General features: G+C 39.6%; 3 protein-coding genes across 7 annotated transcripts in view; 1 reads left to right on the forward strand and 2 right to left on the reverse strand.

The window, feature by feature from the left end:
* Window positions 1-12,790, reverse strand: part of ciroz (ciliated left-right organizer protein containing ZP-N domains) — a 37,244-nt gene extending 24,454 nt beyond the window's left edge. Inside the window, exon 1 of the mRNA XM_084184397.1 lies at window positions 12,640-12,790. The gene's annotated coding sequence lies outside the window, so the exon portion shown is untranslated. The remainder of the gene's footprint in view (window positions 1-12,639) is intronic.
* tardbpa (TAR DNA binding protein a) lies at window positions 3,270-8,064 on the forward strand. 5 transcript variants are annotated; one of them, XR_014614879.1, is made up of 7 exons: window positions 3,270-4,030; window positions 4,571-4,734; window positions 4,828-4,968; window positions 5,094-5,264; window positions 5,386-5,470; window positions 6,321-6,467; window positions 7,199-8,064. XR_014614879.1 is itself a non-coding variant. In XM_084185208.1 (6 exons), the coding sequence occupies exons 1-6, from the start codon at window positions 3,790-3,792 to the stop codon at window positions 6,380-6,382; spliced, it is 891 nt and encodes a 296-aa protein (XP_084041334.1). In that variant the 5' UTR covers window positions 3,270-3,789; the 3' UTR covers window positions 6,383-7,121. The 5 variants fall into 5 exon arrangements, 3 of the variants coding, with proteins under 3 accessions (XP_084041334.1, XP_084041335.1, XP_084041333.1); XR_014614880.1 differs by having other exon boundaries at window positions 5,386-5,497; window positions 7,199-8,063; XM_084185208.1 differs by lacking the exon at window positions 7,199-8,064 and having other exon boundaries at window positions 5,386-5,497; window positions 6,321-7,121.
* Window positions 12,791-14,401: 1,611 nt separating the features above from the next.
* Window positions 14,402-16,030, reverse strand: sst6.2 (somatostatin 6.2). The gene is made up of 2 exons (XM_084185210.1): window positions 15,899-16,030; window positions 14,402-15,202 (listed from the first exon to the last, which is right to left on the reverse strand). Exons 1-2 carry the CDS (start codon window positions 16,007-16,009, stop codon window positions 15,014-15,016), a joined length of 300 nt encoding a protein of 99 aa, XP_084041336.1. The 5' UTR covers window positions 16,010-16,030; the 3' UTR covers window positions 14,402-15,013.
* Window positions 16,031-19,262: the final 3,232 nt, after the last annotated feature.

Raw genomic sequence — 19,262 nt, forward strand, 5'->3', positions numbered from 1 at the left:
TTGATTAGATGCTTTTGTCATTAATTAGGCTATTTTCTCTTGAACCATATGATGTAGCCACTAGAAACTCATGGACACAGATATAAACTAGATGGTAATTTTCCATCACAACATGTTTGTGACTTCACAAAGTATTTTTGTGGTAGTGGAAGAAGTTTAAAACGTTTTACTTAAGTGAAGCGGTGCAATATTGTCAAAGTTAAATATATTAAAATAGCTGGTCTGATTACTTTGATAGACTACTATATCAACCTTATTACTTTAGAGTGTGGGGCAGTTGGATCACATATTTCATCACAAATAAGACTACTATACTTTTATATACTCTCCTACTAGAAAACCACAGAATATGCAAAGTGTAATAATTACTCATAAGGAATTAGAAAATTGTAGGCTATCATTTAGGGAGAGAAATATGATGGTGCCTCTAGTGGAAAATTTTTAGAAGTTTGTTTTAGCCTCCCTTCAACCATACATGTCTTTTTTAATCAAATGATAAAGTTGTTAAAAGCAAGTTATGACTGGATGGATAGATCAATAAATAGGATATATTAATAAATGGATAGATAAATAAATGAAGGACACAGGATGAAATACCTAATGGATGGAGGGATGCAAAGATGCAAAGGAGGATGCAAAGATGCAAAGTTATGGAATATGGATGAATGGACATTTTTGGTCTAATAAGAGTTGTGAATGTGTTGTGTATGTCATTATATCTTTCTTTACTCCACACAAAGAATGTTTGAAATCAAAACAAAGTTGTCTTCAATCCTACTTCTGTGTTCTAATCAATAAAAAAAATGAAATTGCTTGGTACTAGTGGGGTGGCGTGCAAAGAATTGCACATCAGCGCCGCCAGCTGGATGGGAGTTTACTACTGTGCAAGGCAGACTACAGACCAGTACAAAAGGTAAAAGATAACTACATGTAGACAAACAGTACTGTGTGGCATAATACGTCTTATGTGAGCCCCTATTGTTATAATTTGAAAGTTCTGAAAAGTTCTGAAAAGTTCCATGGCAGTTAATTCAACAGTGGTAAATTAGGTGATGCAGTTACTAAAACAGCCGTATCTCCTGATTGGTAGTAGATGGTTCTGTTCTGATTCCAGATTTAAATAGCAGAGAAGAAGACCAAGATGTCATTCCTTCTTGGTTTTTGGCTAAAGTGCTGGGTAAGTAAAATTTCAGTTGTTTGTAAAAGTTGAGATGAAAAGTAGTTGATGCGTTTACTAAAACAGCTGTCATTTTTGATTGATAGAAGATCATTCTGTTCTGTTTCAGATTTGAAAAGCAGAGAAGTGGAGGCAGATTTCATATGCTCTAACTTTTTGTCTAAATTGTTGGGAAAGTCTTCAAAGTAGCTGATTTGTGTCAAAAGTTACATTGTTTACAGTGAATAGAATAGAATGTTGGGTGTTATGATGTCACAATGGGACCTTTAGAATGCTGAGGAAATCCCATTAAAGTGACAGAAAGTTCAATATTTTAGTATAAAAAGTTTTATGCAAGCATACTATTCCAGACCAGTTTACACGTTTTAAAGTTTGAACAGCGTTTCTATCTTAAACGGTGTAAGAGGAATTATAAAGAATAATAATAACTATAAGTTAAGTTAAAGTGTGGCTGCCACACTAAAAATGAATACTATATTAATAGGTTTATTTCGAAATTGTTCAAGTATAAATTACCTAAATTACCACAGATTGCATAGATTACCTGTTAGTTACCAAAATTACCAACGATTCCGGTAACCTTGGTAAATTACAGGTAGCCTGCAACAATAGAACCAACCCACTGAAATGAAACTTATTTTCAGAGGGAGATGTGGAACGCTTCTCAGAGTACATGGAGGTGTGGGTCCACAGAATGAGAATAGAGGGCTTGAGACTCTGTCTCTCCGTCCAGGGCCCTAAGAATTCAAGGTGACTATCCCAATTTTATCTAACTAATAACCTAATATTCTACCCAGCGGGTAAAACTGGTTGAAATGATGTTATTATTATGTCAATTCAACCAGATTTGCCCAGTTTTGCCTACTGGGTACCAGCTATATCACATATTTTTGTGAAGCATTTCAAATATACTTTTTGGCATTAAGCTACATCACATATTTGTTTCATGAACATTTCACATTTTGTATTCTACATGAGAGGTTGTGTCACAATCAAGATTAGGCTGCATTATTATGTTTTATTGCTCTACGTTTGTTTTGTAATGCCTTTTCATCCCTTTGTCCTCAGTAGTAAGCCTTGCTTCTTTGGATCACCTGAACCTCCAGTTTTCTGCATGTGGATTCTCACTAAACAAAGATCCTGACAAGAACTACATCTTTAGAGTTACAGTATGTACAATGGCTGTTTTATAGCAGCAATGTAGGACTTTGGCTAGGTCCCGATTCTCCACCATTCTCCCTATGCACTTTGAGATTATCTTGTATTGGGTCAGAGATTTATTACCAACCAATAACCAATACTTTTGAATCTGTGATGGGAAGTGTGCAATAAACATTGTAGCTAGTAGGCTACCTTTTCCTGATCCAGTATGACCACTTTTTGTTTGGTGTGATGGTTGCATCCTAGCAGCATGGCAACAATGTCCTTGTGCTGAATTTGGTGAAGAGAATCAACAGTTTTGGAGGTCGAACTCACAGCTTCATAATGAAGTGTCCAATGGTTCCTGCACCACCCAACAGAGAACACATTCAGTGTGATCCAGACTACATCCAGACTACAATGCAGTGATTTAGTGATGTACGATAGCAATATCTCTGTGGATTCAAATGAAGTATTTAAAGTGTGTGATTCGGGATTGGGCAGGGAGGTGGGAGGACTCAAAGTTAATGATACCTTGAATAGAAAAGGCACATTATCTTGCACCAAATGATCACCATAGCTGACAATTACACTTTAGTCATTTAGCAGACGCTCTTATCCAGAGCGACTTACAGTTAGTGAGTGCATACATTATTATTTTATTTTTCATACTGTGGGAATTGAACCCACAACCCTGGCGTTGCAAACGCCATGCTCTACCAACTGAGCTACATCCCTGCCGGCCATTCCCTCCCCTACCCTGGACGACGCTGGGCCAATTCTGCGCCGCCCCACAGGTAGAGGCTCCCCCGAATGTCATGGTATAATTTGCACTCCGATAACAATGTAATATATTTTTTATTTGTTATAGTATTAGCATTGCAACATTTTGAAATGTGGGCTTTTATTTTGAAGGTACCTTTGTTACCGTACGAAAGTGACGTCATAATTTGTGTACAAGCAAAGCGGACATTTTAGAAGTTTGAAGGTAAGGGAGATTAGCGGACGACTTTCATTAAAAAAAAATCCCTCACAAATTTGACGTGTAATTATGCCGGTTTTTATAATTCATCAAGGATAATTTAATTCAAGACCCGGTCGACCTCGTTTTTGAACCAGTAAAGTTGAGGCAAATATTTGTGTATCGTATGCGGGCGAGATCCTGCTAGCCATTCATTTTGCAAGTGTGTGCGTTGTTTTTTAGCCCGCTAAAGAGGGCCCTTTCAGCTCTCAGACGCCAAATCTCTGTGTATTTTTTTCAATAGACGTATGTCCCGTGAACGTACAAATTATAATTTTTGTCTTTGTCATCTTTTATTAAGATAGTTAGATTAGAAGCCCTTTGGAATATTGCTAGGCCAGCTAGCTTGCTAGCTAACAATCGACAACCCCGCGTGCGCCGTCAGCTTTGTGAACTTGAATTAGCCATTAGCTAGCTTGTTTACATTACTTGCTCATCTAACTTCGAGATCATGGCAGAGTTGTACATTCGCGTGGGAGAGGATGAAAACGAAGAGCCAATGGAGATCCCATCTGAGGATGATGGTACTGTTTTGCTGTCAACAGTAGCAGCCCAGTTTCCCGGAGCGTGCGGCCTACGTTACAGGAATCCTGCGTCTCAGTGCATGCGAGGCGTCCGTCTAGTTGAGGGTATCTTACATGCACCTGAGAATGACTGGGGTAGTCTGGTGTACGTCGTCAACTACCCAAAAGGTAAGGTGTTTTTTCGTTTAGAGGCAACGTTAGTGGGTACGTTAGCTAACTAATTAAATGAAGCTACTTGGTTACTGTTACCAGTAACGTTACTAGCTATCTACCAGTACTAGCTAGCTACGTTTGACTGACTGTACAGTGTACACGGTCATGCGAAACAAGCTAGTACTTGTAACAGTAACTATGCAGCTTCATTTAGTGAGTTACACATTTAACTAAAGTTGGTGCACAAAAAGTTTATATTGGCCTTAGGTAACTAGACTATTTCAGAACTAGCTAACATTTAAGCTTCATTTAATTAGTGGGTTCGATCCCCGGGACCACCCATACACAAAAAAATGTATGCACGCATGACTGTAAGTCGCTTTGGATAAAAGCGTCTGCTAAATGGCATATTATTATTATTATTATTTCAATTGCCTCGCTAGCTATTTAGCTAGTGTGTTTAGGCTAATGACCAAGTATTTTGCTTGACTGCCTTTTGATTTTGTCTTATCACTGTATCATCATGTTTTACAACATGTTGTATTCCTGTGTCAGATAACAAAAGGAAGATGGATGAAATGGATGCTGTCTCTGCTGTAAAAATGAAGAGAGGTATCGAGAGAACTTCAGACCTCATTATCCTTGGGTTGCCTTGGAAAACATCTGAGCAAGATTTGAAAGACTACTTTGCCACGTTTGGAGAAGTCATCATGGTGCAGGTAACCCAACCATATCAACATTTGGTTTAATGGTTGATGTACTTCATGGAGGTAACCATGCATGTCAATAATCATACTTCTCTCTCTCTGCAGGTCAAAAGAGATGTCAAGACTGGGAACTCAAAGGGGTTTGGCTTTGTTCGGTTCACTGAGTATGAGACTCAATCCAAAGTGATTTCTCAGCGGCACATGATTGATGGAAGATGGTGTGACTGCAAACTACCAAACTCTAAGGTATTTAAGCAATATGTAAGGAGTACTCGCTTATTTGAAGCCTTTCCTCTAAAGTCTCCATTTTGATCTATCCCCAGTGCAAGTAAAATACTCAAAGCGCTTTCTCTCTTTTATTTTCATGATAGGCAGGTCCTGATGAGCCCATGCGCAACTGTAAAATCTTTGTTGGCCGCTGCACAGAGGACATAACCACCGATGAGCTCCGGCAGTTCTTCATGCAGTATGGCGAGGTCACCGACGTCTTCATTCCCAAACCCTTCCGGGCGTTTGCCTTTGTCACGTTCTCAGACGACCAGGTATGTTTTCTTATGGCCGTTGCTCAACCTGTTGGGTGAAGACTTTTGACATGGTGCGCAGATTACATTCTGGTTGGTTTGTGTGTTGAATCATCTCCTCCACCCGCCCCCGTCTCTCTAGGTTGCCTCAGCCCTGTGCGGAGAGGACCTGATCATCAAGGGCGTCAGCGTGCACATCTCCAACGCCGAGCCTAAGCACAATAATAGTAGGCAAATGATGGATCGTGGGGCTGGTGGGTTCGGGGGTCAGGGCTATGGCGGTGGTCGTGGAGGGCTACCAAGCAGTGGCAGTAGCGGGGTGAATTTTGGGGGCTTTAGCCTTAACCCAGCCATGATGGCTGCCGCTCTGCAAAGTATGCTGGCTAACCAGCAGGGTCAGACCAATGCGGCAGGCACCACCGCCGCCGGGCAGACCAGTGCCACCGGAGATCAAAGCCAGGCCTATGGTTCTAGCACCAGTTACAGCAGTCCCAGCTCAGCTAGTCTTGGGTGGGCTGCAGGCACTAACTCTGCCTCCAGCAGTGGGTTCAGCTCTGGCTTTGGCACCTCTATGGAGTCAAAGTCATCAGGTTGGGGAATGTAGAGAGCTTTGATTGATAGTCTTTCTTATTTCTAGATTAATCTGGTAAGTATTTTGAGGGGCAAGAAAGAGTTATAGTCATATCATATGTCCCTGCTATTTAAAACTATTGCCTTTTGTCGTTTTGTTAAAGAAGACATTCATTTTGTGTGTGTGTGTGTGGGTGACTAATTCTGTAGGAAATGAGTGCACAGAGTGGTTGAAGTGTATAGTTTGTTAGTGGTAAACTGCTACACTACATTTGTAGTTTTTTGTTTTTCTTGAGAAAAAGTTATTTTGTATAAGACATCAGATGATGACTGCATGCTAAGTAGATATTTCTGAGATGCACAAGTATCACGACACCGCCCCTCAACCACCTGTATATGGTTAAATGGTCTTGAATTGGGTTTGATGTTTAATCTCTGTATGCAGTTGATTGTATCTTTTTTGTTTGCCGTTTTATGGAAACGCCTTCATGAAAATCTCTTCAACAGTTAACCAACTGTTTTCGAATTTCCCGGGAAGAAGCCCCTCGTTGGCAGCAATGTTCGACTGAACTCAGTATCGGTACCCCTCTTCCCATGTGTAAATGCTTTGCCATCAAAAGACACAGCTTCACTCTGCATATACTGTGTTAGACGGTGGGTGTTGCCTTTTTTCTCCCCTTTTCATGGATATACAAATCTTGTCTGCTTTTTGTCTCGCTTTTGAGAACATTGCGATTGGTGGTGGCCAAAGAGTGAGACTGAGTGAGCGAACGGGAAAGAAAGCAAGTGTGAAGAGGACTGGTTGTGCGATGCTAAAGGGCCAGATGTCTGCGAGAGTTAAGAATAACCTGTGGCTTTGTGCGAGTGTGAAAGGAAGAAGCAAGTACGAGTGTGTTCCATATGACCATCAAAAGGACATTTTATTGCATCTTGAGATCCCCAAGGTCTCCTTTCTCTAATATTTCTATCATACTTAATCTTAAACACAGTGGAATGTTTAGCGCTATGGATATTTGTATCCTTTCTTGCTGTCTGATTTGATGTGAATGCTGTATGGTGTGTGCTTTATTTTCTCCTTGTTCCTACCCCTTTGTGTGAAAATGTGACCTTTTTGTGATTCTGTGTTGAGAGCACTGGGGGAGCTTGGAGGAGTGTGTGAAGGTGCAAGTGAACTTGTGTGTCTTAAGAGGGTGCAGTGGCGAGCGTTTGAGTCCCTATTGAAAGTTTGTGTTGAAGTCTTTTTGAATGCATTTTATATGTTTTGTGAATCAAAGGGAATTCTCGAATAAAATAAAATTTGACTAGGTATTTTGCCTACCTTACAGTGACTTTTTATTTTTACTTAACATTAATTGAACTGCCAACACTTTAATTCGCATGTATAGGGACCTTGGACACGGCTGGCCCAGGTTTACATCTGAACCCCAGAGTGAAGTCAATTTTCGGGAAGCTGAAGACTGGAGTTTGCACTGTTGGTTGGGGGCTGCCTTATGCCTGAAAAGGGACTTCTTCACCTCACTAACAAGACCCCTTGGATCACCCCCACTGAAATTTAAAACAGACCATTCTCAATTGGGCAGAGGTATTAGATTTATACCTTCAAACAAGTACATTTTAAAAGCAAGTCCAACATTGCATTTATTTAACAAATTGCCTGCTATTCAGTGACGATCATGTTTTTGTTTAGTCTTTTTTTAAAGAAATGACCTTTAAATCTTGCTTTTGAAAGATTAATTTTGTGTCGTTCAATTATGCTTTGTCCCAATACAGCCATCGGTTATTGTAAATGAAAAGATTTAAGTTAAAGGCTTTTATTTCAAGTATTCCGTAGATATCTTTTTCATGTGGTTCAAAATGTACAATTTCAGTCGGATTTACTGGACATTCAAATTATTTTAAGGCTGTAAAGGGGAGTGACTTGAGTCAGTTTTACAGGGTTTTAGATATTTGGAAAATTGTTGATTGAACTCGCCAGCAGAGGGGTATACTACAGAGCAAGTTCAATGAGTTAGCCAGCTAACTTGCCTAAATATTCTGAAATAACTTTGGTCACAACAACCAAAAATGCATATCTAAGTTTAGTTTTCTTAAATAGAAAAACAATAGTTATTTCTGGTTCTTTATCGAAGTTAGCTGGCTAACTAGTTTAACCTACTTTGTAGTATACCCCTCAGGAATCTATCACTTGTGTACAGATATTGAACTCTTTATTTTTAGTTCTCTGAAGTGTAAAATAAAGTTTTAAATTTGTAATAATTTGTTGTATTTCTCTGTTTAGACAAGGTTATATAGTCTTTCAGCAGCCAGCACCATATTTTGTGCCTAGTCAGAAATTGTTGCAAAGCTCACCGTTTCATGAATTTGAGTCAGTGTGGCAGCCTTAAGGCAACATTGGAGCAATCTCTTTTATAGATCAACTCTGCATTTTGTTGAATTTAGAATGGGAGCAATTTGCTTATTAACTGACTCATACCCAATTGAATGTCTTTGATATGGCCAATATAACATTTAAACCTCCAGGTGGTAACAAAGTCTGGCCCACAACTTTTCAGGTGGCACCTGAGGCTCATTAATTTAATCGATTTAAGAACTTTTGAATTTACATAAATCATTCAAATATATATATTTTTTAACGGACAGCAAAATATGGTTGGTAAATAATTTAAATAAGCAGTAATTGATAGGCTAAATGGATTATAATTGCCCATGATTGATTAAAGTTGCTGATTTTATTTTACTTGACATTTGGTCGATGTCCACAAAAATCCAATAGCCAAATTAGGTGCTCTATTCAATCCGCGTCACGGAAGTTCAGCAATACAGTGTGATTGAAATTTAAAGGCAAAGTTTTGAATCCGGCGTTGTTTTGCGTATCAATTCATAAACACTATGCCATGGAATCGGTACGTCAAAAATCTCTTCCCAACTATTTTGCAATCTATATGGGACGGCTGTCAATCCTTTTGTCCTTAAATGAAACTGGTATACTTTTTTATTTGTCACAATTTTCTTTAACCAATTATATTATTTAATGCAAGGCTGACAGACAAGTTCCTTACTTTTTCCCCCTTCCACTTTCCTTTTCCATTTTTGCGGTAATGCTGCAATTATTTGGTTGTAATTTTGGGTAGAGCAGACATTTCCATATGTTTTTGTTAGCTGCATGTGCGACATAACTCCACCAGTCCTACCGATAATATAATTTAGGAAGATTATACTTTTTAAAAACATTTTGTCAAAAAAATGGTTTTTTATCTATTAGTATATTTGAGTTTAACCACAATATTTGTTGCATTATTTGTTCTGTCGTTTCTGGAGGATTAAATTGAAATTGCAACCAACTTTCTATGGCTTGTTTTAGAAATAGTGATATTTGGGAGATTATTTCCTTTTCAAATAACTTAAAGTGAGAGGTTGTAATCTGAATAAAGGGAAAAAGGCCATTCTTGAACATTGGGTGAGACAATCTTACTAATTTGCAAGACCATAAGCAAATAGGTAAACTGGGATAATACTAGAGTTAATCCGGGTGATTTTTCCACAAATTGACAGGTATTTACCTTTCCATGGTAGCAAGATCTTATCTATTTTTGCTAACTTTCTATACACATTTATTGGAGTGAGATCATTTATTTAATTTGGGAAATGTTCCGGAGTTAGCAGAGACTGCATATGTCGGCTCAATAGGAAATGTCCTTAAATGTAGGTTTTTCCCCTAGCACTACACAGCTGATTCAAATAATGAAAGCTTGATGATGAGTTGGTTATTTGAATCAGCTGTGTGGTCTAAACCCATCAGGCCCAAAAATATAAGATTGTTTGACTCCTCTGTTGATAAACAATGTAATTGTAAACAAACACTATATAGCCTCAAAACAGTGCGACAGGTAGCCTAGCGGTTAGAGAGTTGGGCCAGTAACCGAAAGTTCGAATCCCCGAGCCGACTAGGTGAAAAATCTGTCGATCTGCTCTTGAGCAAGGCACTTAACCCTAATTGCTCCAGGGTCGCCATCAATAATGGCTGATCCCTGGCCGTGACCCCACTCTCCGAGGGTGTCTCTGGGGGAGTGAGATATGCAATAAACACATTTCCATTTCACACCACACACTTGTACATGTGTGAAACAGGAAAAATATAAGCACCCCCTATTTGACATGGGGCTGGATTCAATACATTTTGCAGATGATCCGTGCCAAAATGTACAGTGGGGGGAAAAAAGTATTTAGTCAGCCACCAATTGTGCAAGTTCTCCCACTTAAAAAGATGAGAGAGGCCTGTAATTTTCATCATAGGTACACGTCAACTATGACAGACAAAATGAGGAGAAAAAATCCAGAAAATCACATTGTAGGATTTTTTATGAATTTATTTGCAAATTATGGTGGAAAATAAGTATTTGGTCAATAACAAAAGTTTCTCAATACTTTGTTATATACCCTTTGTTGGCAATGACACAGGTCAAACGTTTTCTGTAAGTCTTCACAAGGTTTTCACACACTGTTGCTGGTATTTTGGCCCATTCCTCCATGCAGATCTCCTCTAGAGCAGTGATGTTTTGGGGCTGTCGCTGGGCAACACGGACTTTCAACTCCCTCCAAAGATTTTCTATGGGGTTGAGATCTGGAGACTGGCTAGGCCACTCCAGGACCTTGAAATGCTTCTGAGACACTCCTTCGTTGCCCGGGCGGTGTGTTTGGGGTCATTGTCATGCTGAAAGACCCAGCCACGTTTCATCTTCAATGCCCTTGCTGATGGAATGAGGTTTTCACTCAAAATCTCACGATACATGGCCCCATTCATTCTTTCCTTTACACGGATCAGTCGTCCTGGTCCCTTTGCAGAAAAACAGCCCCAAAGCATGATGTTTCCACCCCCATGCTTCACAGTAGGTATGGTGTTCTTTGGATGCAACTCAGCATTCTTTGTCCTCCAAACACGACGAGTTGAGTTTTTACCAAAAAGTTATATTTTGGTTTCATCTGACCATATGACATTCTCCCAATCCTCTTCTGGATCATCCAAATGCACTCTAGCAAACTTCAGACGGGCCTGGACAAGTACTGGCTTAAGCAGGGGGACACGTCTGGCACTGCAGGATTTGAGTCCCTGGCGGCGTAGTGTGTTACTGATGGTAGGCTTTGTTACTTTGGTCCCAGCTCTCTGCAGGTCATTCAGTAGGTCCCCCCGTGTGGTTCTGGGATTTCTGCTCACCGTTCTTGTGATCATTTTGACCCCACGGGGTGAGATCTTGCGTGGAGCCCCAGATCGAGGGAGATTATCAGTGGTCTTGTATGTCTTCCATTTCCTAATAATTGCTCCCACAGTTGATTTCTTCAAACCAAGCTGCTTACCTATTGCAGATGCAGTCTTCCCAGCCTGGTGCAGGTCTACAATGTTGTTTCTGGTGTCCTTTGACAGCTCTTTGGTCTTGGCCATAGTGGAGTTCGGAGTGTGACTTTTGAGGTTGTGGACAGGTGTCTTTTATACTGATAACAAGTTCAAACAGGTGCCATTAATACAGGTAACGAGTGGAGGACAGAGGAGCCTCTTTAAGAAGAAGTTACAGGTCTGTGAGAGCCAGAAATCTTGCTTGTTTGTAGGTGACCAAATACTTATTTTCCACCATAATTTGCAAATAAATTCATTAAAAATCCTACAATGTGATTTTCTGGAAAAAATATTCTCAATTTGTCTGTCATAGTTGACGTGTACCTATGATGAAAATTACAGGCCTCTCTCATCTTTTTAAGTGGGAGAACTTGCACAATTGGTGGCTGACTAAATACTTTTTTTCTCCACTGTAAAGGTAATTTCCAATTAAGCCGACATATGCAGCCTTGAATGCAGCCTCCACGACCGCGGAAACATTGCCTTTAATTGTCAATCGTGCTATAAATCGGATCTTTAGTGCTACGGATTGAATAGAGCCCATGGTTAAGACTGTAATTTTTATCTCATGGATGGTCAGTCCTTGCATCCATAGCTCTGTCTATGAATTTGCACATTGACTCCAGCCTCATCCCCAAGCTATTTACCAAATCACTGCTGTGGTGCCCACTTTATTGTTTGAAATGCAGATTGCCCCTTTAATGTAATGGGTACATTTAATAAACACTTGTCTAAATTCAACTGCCCAGGATGTGTTTTAGTTAACAGGCTTGCAATCAAATTATTGTTATACTACTGATATTATGATTAATAAGCAGGCCTAAATACCTATTTTGATGCTCCTCCATGTTTTCAAATAACTCACTCTTTTCACTCTTGGTAATGGCTGCCTAAAAGGGTTTTCTAGTAGGTTGGTGAAAGGACCCCCTCTGCATTTAAGTCTAAAGCTTTGTTTAAATTGGGGAGATGTGGGAAAGTAGACACTCTTCATTGTGGGTCCGATTCAGACTAAGGAAATGCATGCCTTTCCTAATTCAGATTTACCTTATTTACATTTACATTTTAGTCATTTAGCAGACGCTCTTATCCAGAGGTGAGTAACAGGCTTTGCATTTCCCGCGCTGAATACATGTAAGCAGAGAGGAAGAGGCAAAGCCAGAGGGATAAATGGGACCAAAAACTGTCTTCTCCAGCAGGTGGCGTTTTTTTTATTTATTAATTTTTTACCAAAGGAGGTGTTTTTGTATGACGGTTAAGGAGAAGAGTGTCGAATTTGTTTAACAAAAACGTACTGCTTATTTGCCACGTGTGGTTTATTTGATCGAATAGATGTTGCATTATGCTTAGGTTATTTTGAGCGTACTGACATGTAGGACACCTGACATCCTGGCAACTTTGAGAAAAAAACACTTTATAGCGGAGTTGTGCCACACGTACCTGCCCTCTCATTGGCTAGAATGGTCCCACCTGATCTTGCCTCCTCCCAACTTCCTTCAATTGTTAGATCGGCCACTTGACAATCTGATCAATATAATGGATAATCTGTGATGTAATTCAACGGTCCGCGCTATCCGGAATCCTTGGGACGTTCCTACCCCATTGAAGTTGAAATGTAAAATGGTTTAAAGTAAGGGTTCCTTCTTAGGGTTAGGGTTTGTGGTAGGGACGTCCCAAGGATGCCGGATAGCGCTGACCCTAATTCAACTGTTGAAAACCCTCCCACTTGCTGGCCAACAGACATTCTCGTGGAGTTTTCATTTAATAGGGTTCTCAGTACATTTATCTAAAGCCATCCCTTTAAATTTGGTGTACATTTAATTTTAATTTTCTCGACAGACTCACTAGAATATATGGAGAGAACGTTCAGAATATTATGGATCAATGAAAGAAAACACGCATATTCGTCTCATTTTCAGCACCAATTGGTAGATAAAAAATACTCTGATCTTTATTATTAGGGTTAGGAAAGTATTTTAAAAAACTGGTTTGGAGAGCCTTTACGCACGAAATATGTTGGTGAATCATAAATACAGTGGTTTGATTCATCCTGAAAGTTGCCATATTAAATTGTTCAATTCATACAATATTGGAACGTGAGAAAAGTGTACAATAGGGGTTGAACAGTAGTCCTATAAATCTACCCTAATAATCCTCACTAATCATGGAACTGTGAAGACAATGTTCCAGTCATCGTGAACCTTGCGCCAGGTGACTAAAGTGACAGTTATAAATGTGGGTATAACTGACGGTGGCCACCGATAGTGGCTAATATTTAACACGATACAGTGAAAAGTCAGGGCATATAATTAAAATATTATAGAAATCATAAATCAACTCGGTAGGTTTGGTGCTATACTGTCATTTGCTCATGGCTACAGAAGCCTATAGCTTGGTTCTCCAAATTTCATCCTTGCAAGATATAAGGCCAGCGTTTCATAAACTTCACTGTGGAAAAGGTGATATGTTGATATGCTTCAGTTTGCTGCCTTATGACTGTTTTCAAATGTCTTCAGCGATCGTAAGGTAAAATCAAAAACAATTGTAATTTATATTTAGAATTCCCTTATCCAAACGGCTTACTCATTTACCTAGCTCTTATCAATAGCTCTGATCAATGTGTAAATTACAGTGCATGGAGAAAGGTGTTATTTCTACCAGAAAAAAATAAAGTAGATGTTGTTCCACTTGGAACCAACAGATTGCTCGACCGTATCCATTGTTTCATCGCGCGTAAAGGTGGTGGAATTACGAGGGAATTAAATCAAGGTCAGAATACGGTGTATCACCACATTTTCATTTCTTTAATCTCCACCCCAAACGAATAGCATGCTATTATCATGCTTAAATTCGGGGTCAGAATATGCATAGAGAGAAAAGTGCATAAAACATGAATTACGTTCCATTTAAACTCGCCAGAGCTGGTGGACTAGTCTAGTGGGTTGTATGCTGGGATTGATTGTCATGCTGCTGACATGACATGTTGGATTCAATCTTCTAACTGATCTCAGGGATGATGATTTCAGGCTAAATATGAGTTCTGGAGGTATGAGGTTATTGAAATTAAGATGTATCCTTTTCTGCATCCATTGGATAGGCTGTAGGATAAACAAGATACTATGGTGTGATTCAGTAGACATTCAAACTTGACCTCTTTGCTAGTGGTCTGTTAGATCACATGCATGAATTTTGCCCATTGTTTGAAGCGGTTTATTTAGCCTCTGAGTGCTTTTGAGTCAAACAGGTGTGGTAAAAGGACAGAATTATGGGACAGAAAGGAGCACACCATGAGCAAAATATTGTTAGCGTAAAACTAAGGATAGTGTGGTTTCATGAGTTAAGAAATGCAAATGAACCATATATAGGCAGGGTAAGAAGCCAAAATGTGAGGTAAACAATTATCTAGGCTACAGCCTTTTCTAAGTGTTATTTAGTTGGTGTTAATAGTAATGACAGTATGAAGGCTTCGTAGTGTTGTCTTTTGCTGATACAGTAACAATAAACCATGTTCAATCCATGTAAAAAGTTAATAGCAAGGAATTGTAATTCTACACCTCAAACATTCCCTGAAAAGCATAAAGAAAGACCCCTGCAATAGTAAGATAATACCACTTGCCTACCCTACATTCTAGGAGACATACATTATAGGCAGAGGTACTGTGTCACACAGTCATCAATCAGAATTCGTTTTCTTTAGTTGCAGTTTATTCATAGTCATTGAGGATTGCTCAGACAATGAGGATTGCTCATGCAATGCAGCTAGGAGGCCAGGGTGTGAACTGTGACTGTCAACAGCTGTCTGCCAGTGCCATCGCTAGCAGGACGAGAAGGTCTTCCAGAAGAAGTTCTTACAGGGGGATCTCTCTCTGGGAGGGACTTGAGCTCTGAAAGATCGCTCCTGCAGCTCTCTGTGGAGCTGCTGATCAGGATACATATACTCTGACGTCAGCTCATTCATCCCCGACAACATCTTCAACAGGTCCCTCTGGTCCACAGCCAACTCCTGGACCAAACAACATACATTTTTGGCAGGTGTTAGGCTGTTAAATCAATGATATAGGTGCATTTGATTTGCACAACAACATGATCCCGGATGGAGGTAGTTGACCCTTGATTAAGTCCTTGTTAGGTTGCATCCAATGGATGACTTCCTCTCAGTCAGGTTTGTTGTCAGAAAGGTTTCTAAGGGCTCTATTCAATCCACATCGCAGAACTTTAGCTTTACAGCTTGATTGGAACTTAAATACAATGTTCCCGCTTTGGCGGAGACTGCATTCACCGTAATTGCTGAATATGTTGGCTCAATCTGAAATTACCTTTATATTTCTATCGCGGAATCTAAACGCTTCAGCGTTACAGATTGAATAGAGCCCTAAATCACGTGTCAACTACAGCCAGCCAGGACACGTTGCTGTGCGAATCAAACAGACTTCTAAGCGTGTATCCGGAAAACCACTATCTGGAGTTGATTGAATACCAGCATTTGTGTTTGCAATTCATGGCTCATACTTGATATTACAACACAACAAACATGCAGCATCCAGTGTGGTGTCAAAGCTCAACTTTAGAACTGTATCACAAAACTATGAGCTGTCCCCAAAAGTCTGAATTGACATATGTAGAAACTAACATTTCCATACCAAACCAAAGCTTTAAACACGCTATTGAGTTTAATAAGGAGTGATTATTATCAACTCACCCGGTTGCGCTGCAATCCTAGGTTATCCTCTATAGGAAGTGCCGTTGTCTCTTGTCCACTCCACACCATAAGGACGAAGGGTACTAAACTCACCAGCACCCTCATGATCATCACTTTCTTGAAGCTGCTGCAGGTCTCCTGTGTGGCACAAGCCTCATTTTTATAGACCCCCCCACACACACACACACAAGGGTGTTTGACGCAATACACAGCATGAGTAATTAGCAAAATGAGCCCATTTCCTATTATTACACTGTAGTATATTTTAACATGTCAATGTTTTCTCTGAATTAGATATCACAATTAAGTGGATGTAATTTCCTTTGAAAAGCCTCCCTCCACCACAATTTGTAGCATCTTCTCCTCTAAGTAATTCTGTACTGATTATATATCAATTAGGCTTGTGTTCCATAATTGCAAAAAAAAAAAAAAAAAAAACATTAGTTAAGGACAAAGAAACAAAAGTGTGACGAGAGTTGCAATAAACATCACTAGGAAAGGATCTCAAATCTAAGGGCTCTATTCAATCTGTATCGCTGAAGCAATCCATGCTTTGGTTTAGTTTCCCCTGGCACTGTTTCCACATGCTAACATTTTAGCATTTGTGGCACAAATCCCATTCAAGTCATGGGAGAGATATTTGCATTTTTCGCACATCATGGCCAAATCATCCGAAAGTATCACATTTATTGTGAAGCTCAACAAAGTCACTTATAGATGATTTGAACATGATGTGTAAAAAATGCTAATATTGGCCCCATGACTTGAAAGGGATTTGTGCCACAAATGCTAAAATGTTAGCATGTGGAAACAGTGCCAGGGGAAACTAAACCAAAGCATGGATTGCTTCAGCTCCACGCCCACCCCGCCCGGCCATCTAGATGTATAAAAGTTAGTGTATAAATTAATGTTCCATCATAAATGACATTCCTGGGAGTGTGTAAACTTACATTTTGAATTACCATATCATTTTTGTATGTTCTTTATAGTTATGTACTTGAAAATGTATCAATTGACCAATTCGGCACATTTGGGCAGACTTTATACAAAATAGTCCAGTATTGCAATGCTTCACTGGATCAATCTGAAACTTTGCACACACACTGCTGCCATCTAGTGGCCAAAATCTAAATTGCGCCTGAACTGCAATATTATATTGTGGCCTTTCTCTTGCATTTCAAAGATGGAACAAAATTTATAGAAAATGCATGTTTTTTTGTTTGTATTATCTTTTACCAGATCTATTGTGTTATATTATCCTACATTTATTTCACATTTCCACAAATTTCAAAGTGTTTCCTTTCAAATGGTATCAAGAATATAGGTTCATTTCCCACGGGTGGTCAGTATGAAAATGTATGCACTCACTAACTGTAACTCGCTCTGGATAAGAGCTTCTGCTAAATGACTAAAATGTAAAGAATATGCATATCCTTGCTTCAGGTCCTGAGCTACAGGCAGTTAGTTATTTTAGGCGAAAATTGAAAAAAAGGGTTTGATCCTTAAGAGGTTAAGGAACCTTCTGTCTAATGTAACCATACCTAATGTAACATATCATACTAATTTGAGTGTTCCGGATTTTCGTTGACCATGTTACGTCTAGTCTATGAGACCAGCCTGATTTGACAGCTCTAATGCAGTTACACCTCTGACACCACCTAAACAAAAGCAATAAAAAGCTATGCGTTTGTCGGCTAAGAAGGGTTAACTCTGATCTGAATGAATCCTGGCATAAGCCTAAGCCCTATATAGCTTTCACCCATTCCTCTTTCTCAGATTGGAAGGAATTGCAGGCCTATACATTCCCCAACAATATGTGTAATATAAAAACCACAAGAAGGTAGTATGCTGCTGAGGAACATGCAGGACCCAATTTGATCCAGTTTTTGGAATATTTCTCATTGTTCCCGTGTCTTCCTCAACACTACTGTATAATGCATTATTGAACAGAGGCGGTTCAGATGAGGATACTGGTGTCCCATTACCGCCTTGTTCACCTGCTCTTGCTCACTGGCTCTATCCCAAACGGCACTCTATTCAGTATAGTGCACTACTTTTGACCTGGGCCCTGGTCAAACATAATGTACTCAACAGGGAATAGGGTGTTATTTGGGACTCACTGTCTGAAGGATGACTCAGCACCATCACCCACCTGTGCTGCCATCAAAGAGCTATAATAGCGTTTTAATACAACCTCCGCATGACATTAGCAGTCATTAAGAACACTCTGTATTCTCTCCTCAGCAAGCTCCTAATTGTTGAGATGTTCTTTTTCCTATGGATGAATTAGGCCGTGGGCATAAACAAAGGATCAAACCAGACAAATATTGATTTAAAAAAAGACAAGAGTATCATTAACAAAGTCTGAATGCTGAATCCAAATAGCAAAGCTGTGCTAAATGGGTTGAGTGGTGATGACGATCATGGCTTTGATAATGAAAGAGCCAGGAGGTTTTCAGCTTTTTATGATAATTGTTGTCTGTAGGCTTACATAGCAAAAACGCTGTGTCGCTTTGTTTGTCATGTAAGAAGTTAGAGATTCAAGTCAACTAAACAGGAACACTAAAATGTATTTACAGCAAGCCTACAGAGATAAAGGCTCCTTCGTTTCACCATCAATTCCTGCTAAAAAAAAGGATTGACAATGACAATACATCTGCCATGCAGCCTGTGATATTCTAACATAATGAATGTCAATACTCGACAGTGGACTCCTTTCTTATAGCCTCGTTCGACCATCCTGATCTTATGAGCTTACATTTTGGTGGACCAGGCTACATTTCCTATGCACTTCTCCAAACCCTTCTACCTTGCTCTGAAAGGATTAGATAGTTGAAAGAAACATGGCAGATATGGCCAGTGTTCTTGCAATATTGCTTCCCTTATCTCAAACATAAGAAAGGAAGCCAATTTTAAATAATTGGAATTATTCCCATAAACACCCATTCATATTATGTATGTCATATTATGTTAGACCGTCGTGAGACAGGTTTGTTTTACCCTTGTGTTTTACAGGTTAAGCAGGAACCAATTGCTAAAATGGGGGCCAATGAAGGTATTCTTGGAAGAACCTAACTGCCCAAAATAAGTGACGGTGGATGGATAGAGAGAAGCTGAATGAGGGGTACTTACTAAAGCCTAAAACAATGGCCTCGTAAAGACCAAAGCTACAGGTGCATCTGGAGCACTGGCAAATGAGCATTGAATTGCCCTCTGGATTTCAACAGGTGAGTGCTACAGCTGATATTAAAGGAAGAACAAACTGTGTGCCTGCTTGAGATGTAGCGTTTCTCACTTATAAGCCAAAGACAGCGAGAAGATCTAAGCGGAGTGAATTGAGATCTGAATAACAGGTGAACTATAT

This window comes from Coregonus lavaretus, assembly GCF_964263955.1.
Source record: "Coregonus lavaretus genome assembly, chromosome: 20".
NCBI lineage: Eukaryota > Metazoa > Chordata > Actinopteri > Salmoniformes > Salmonidae > Coregonus > Coregonus lavaretus.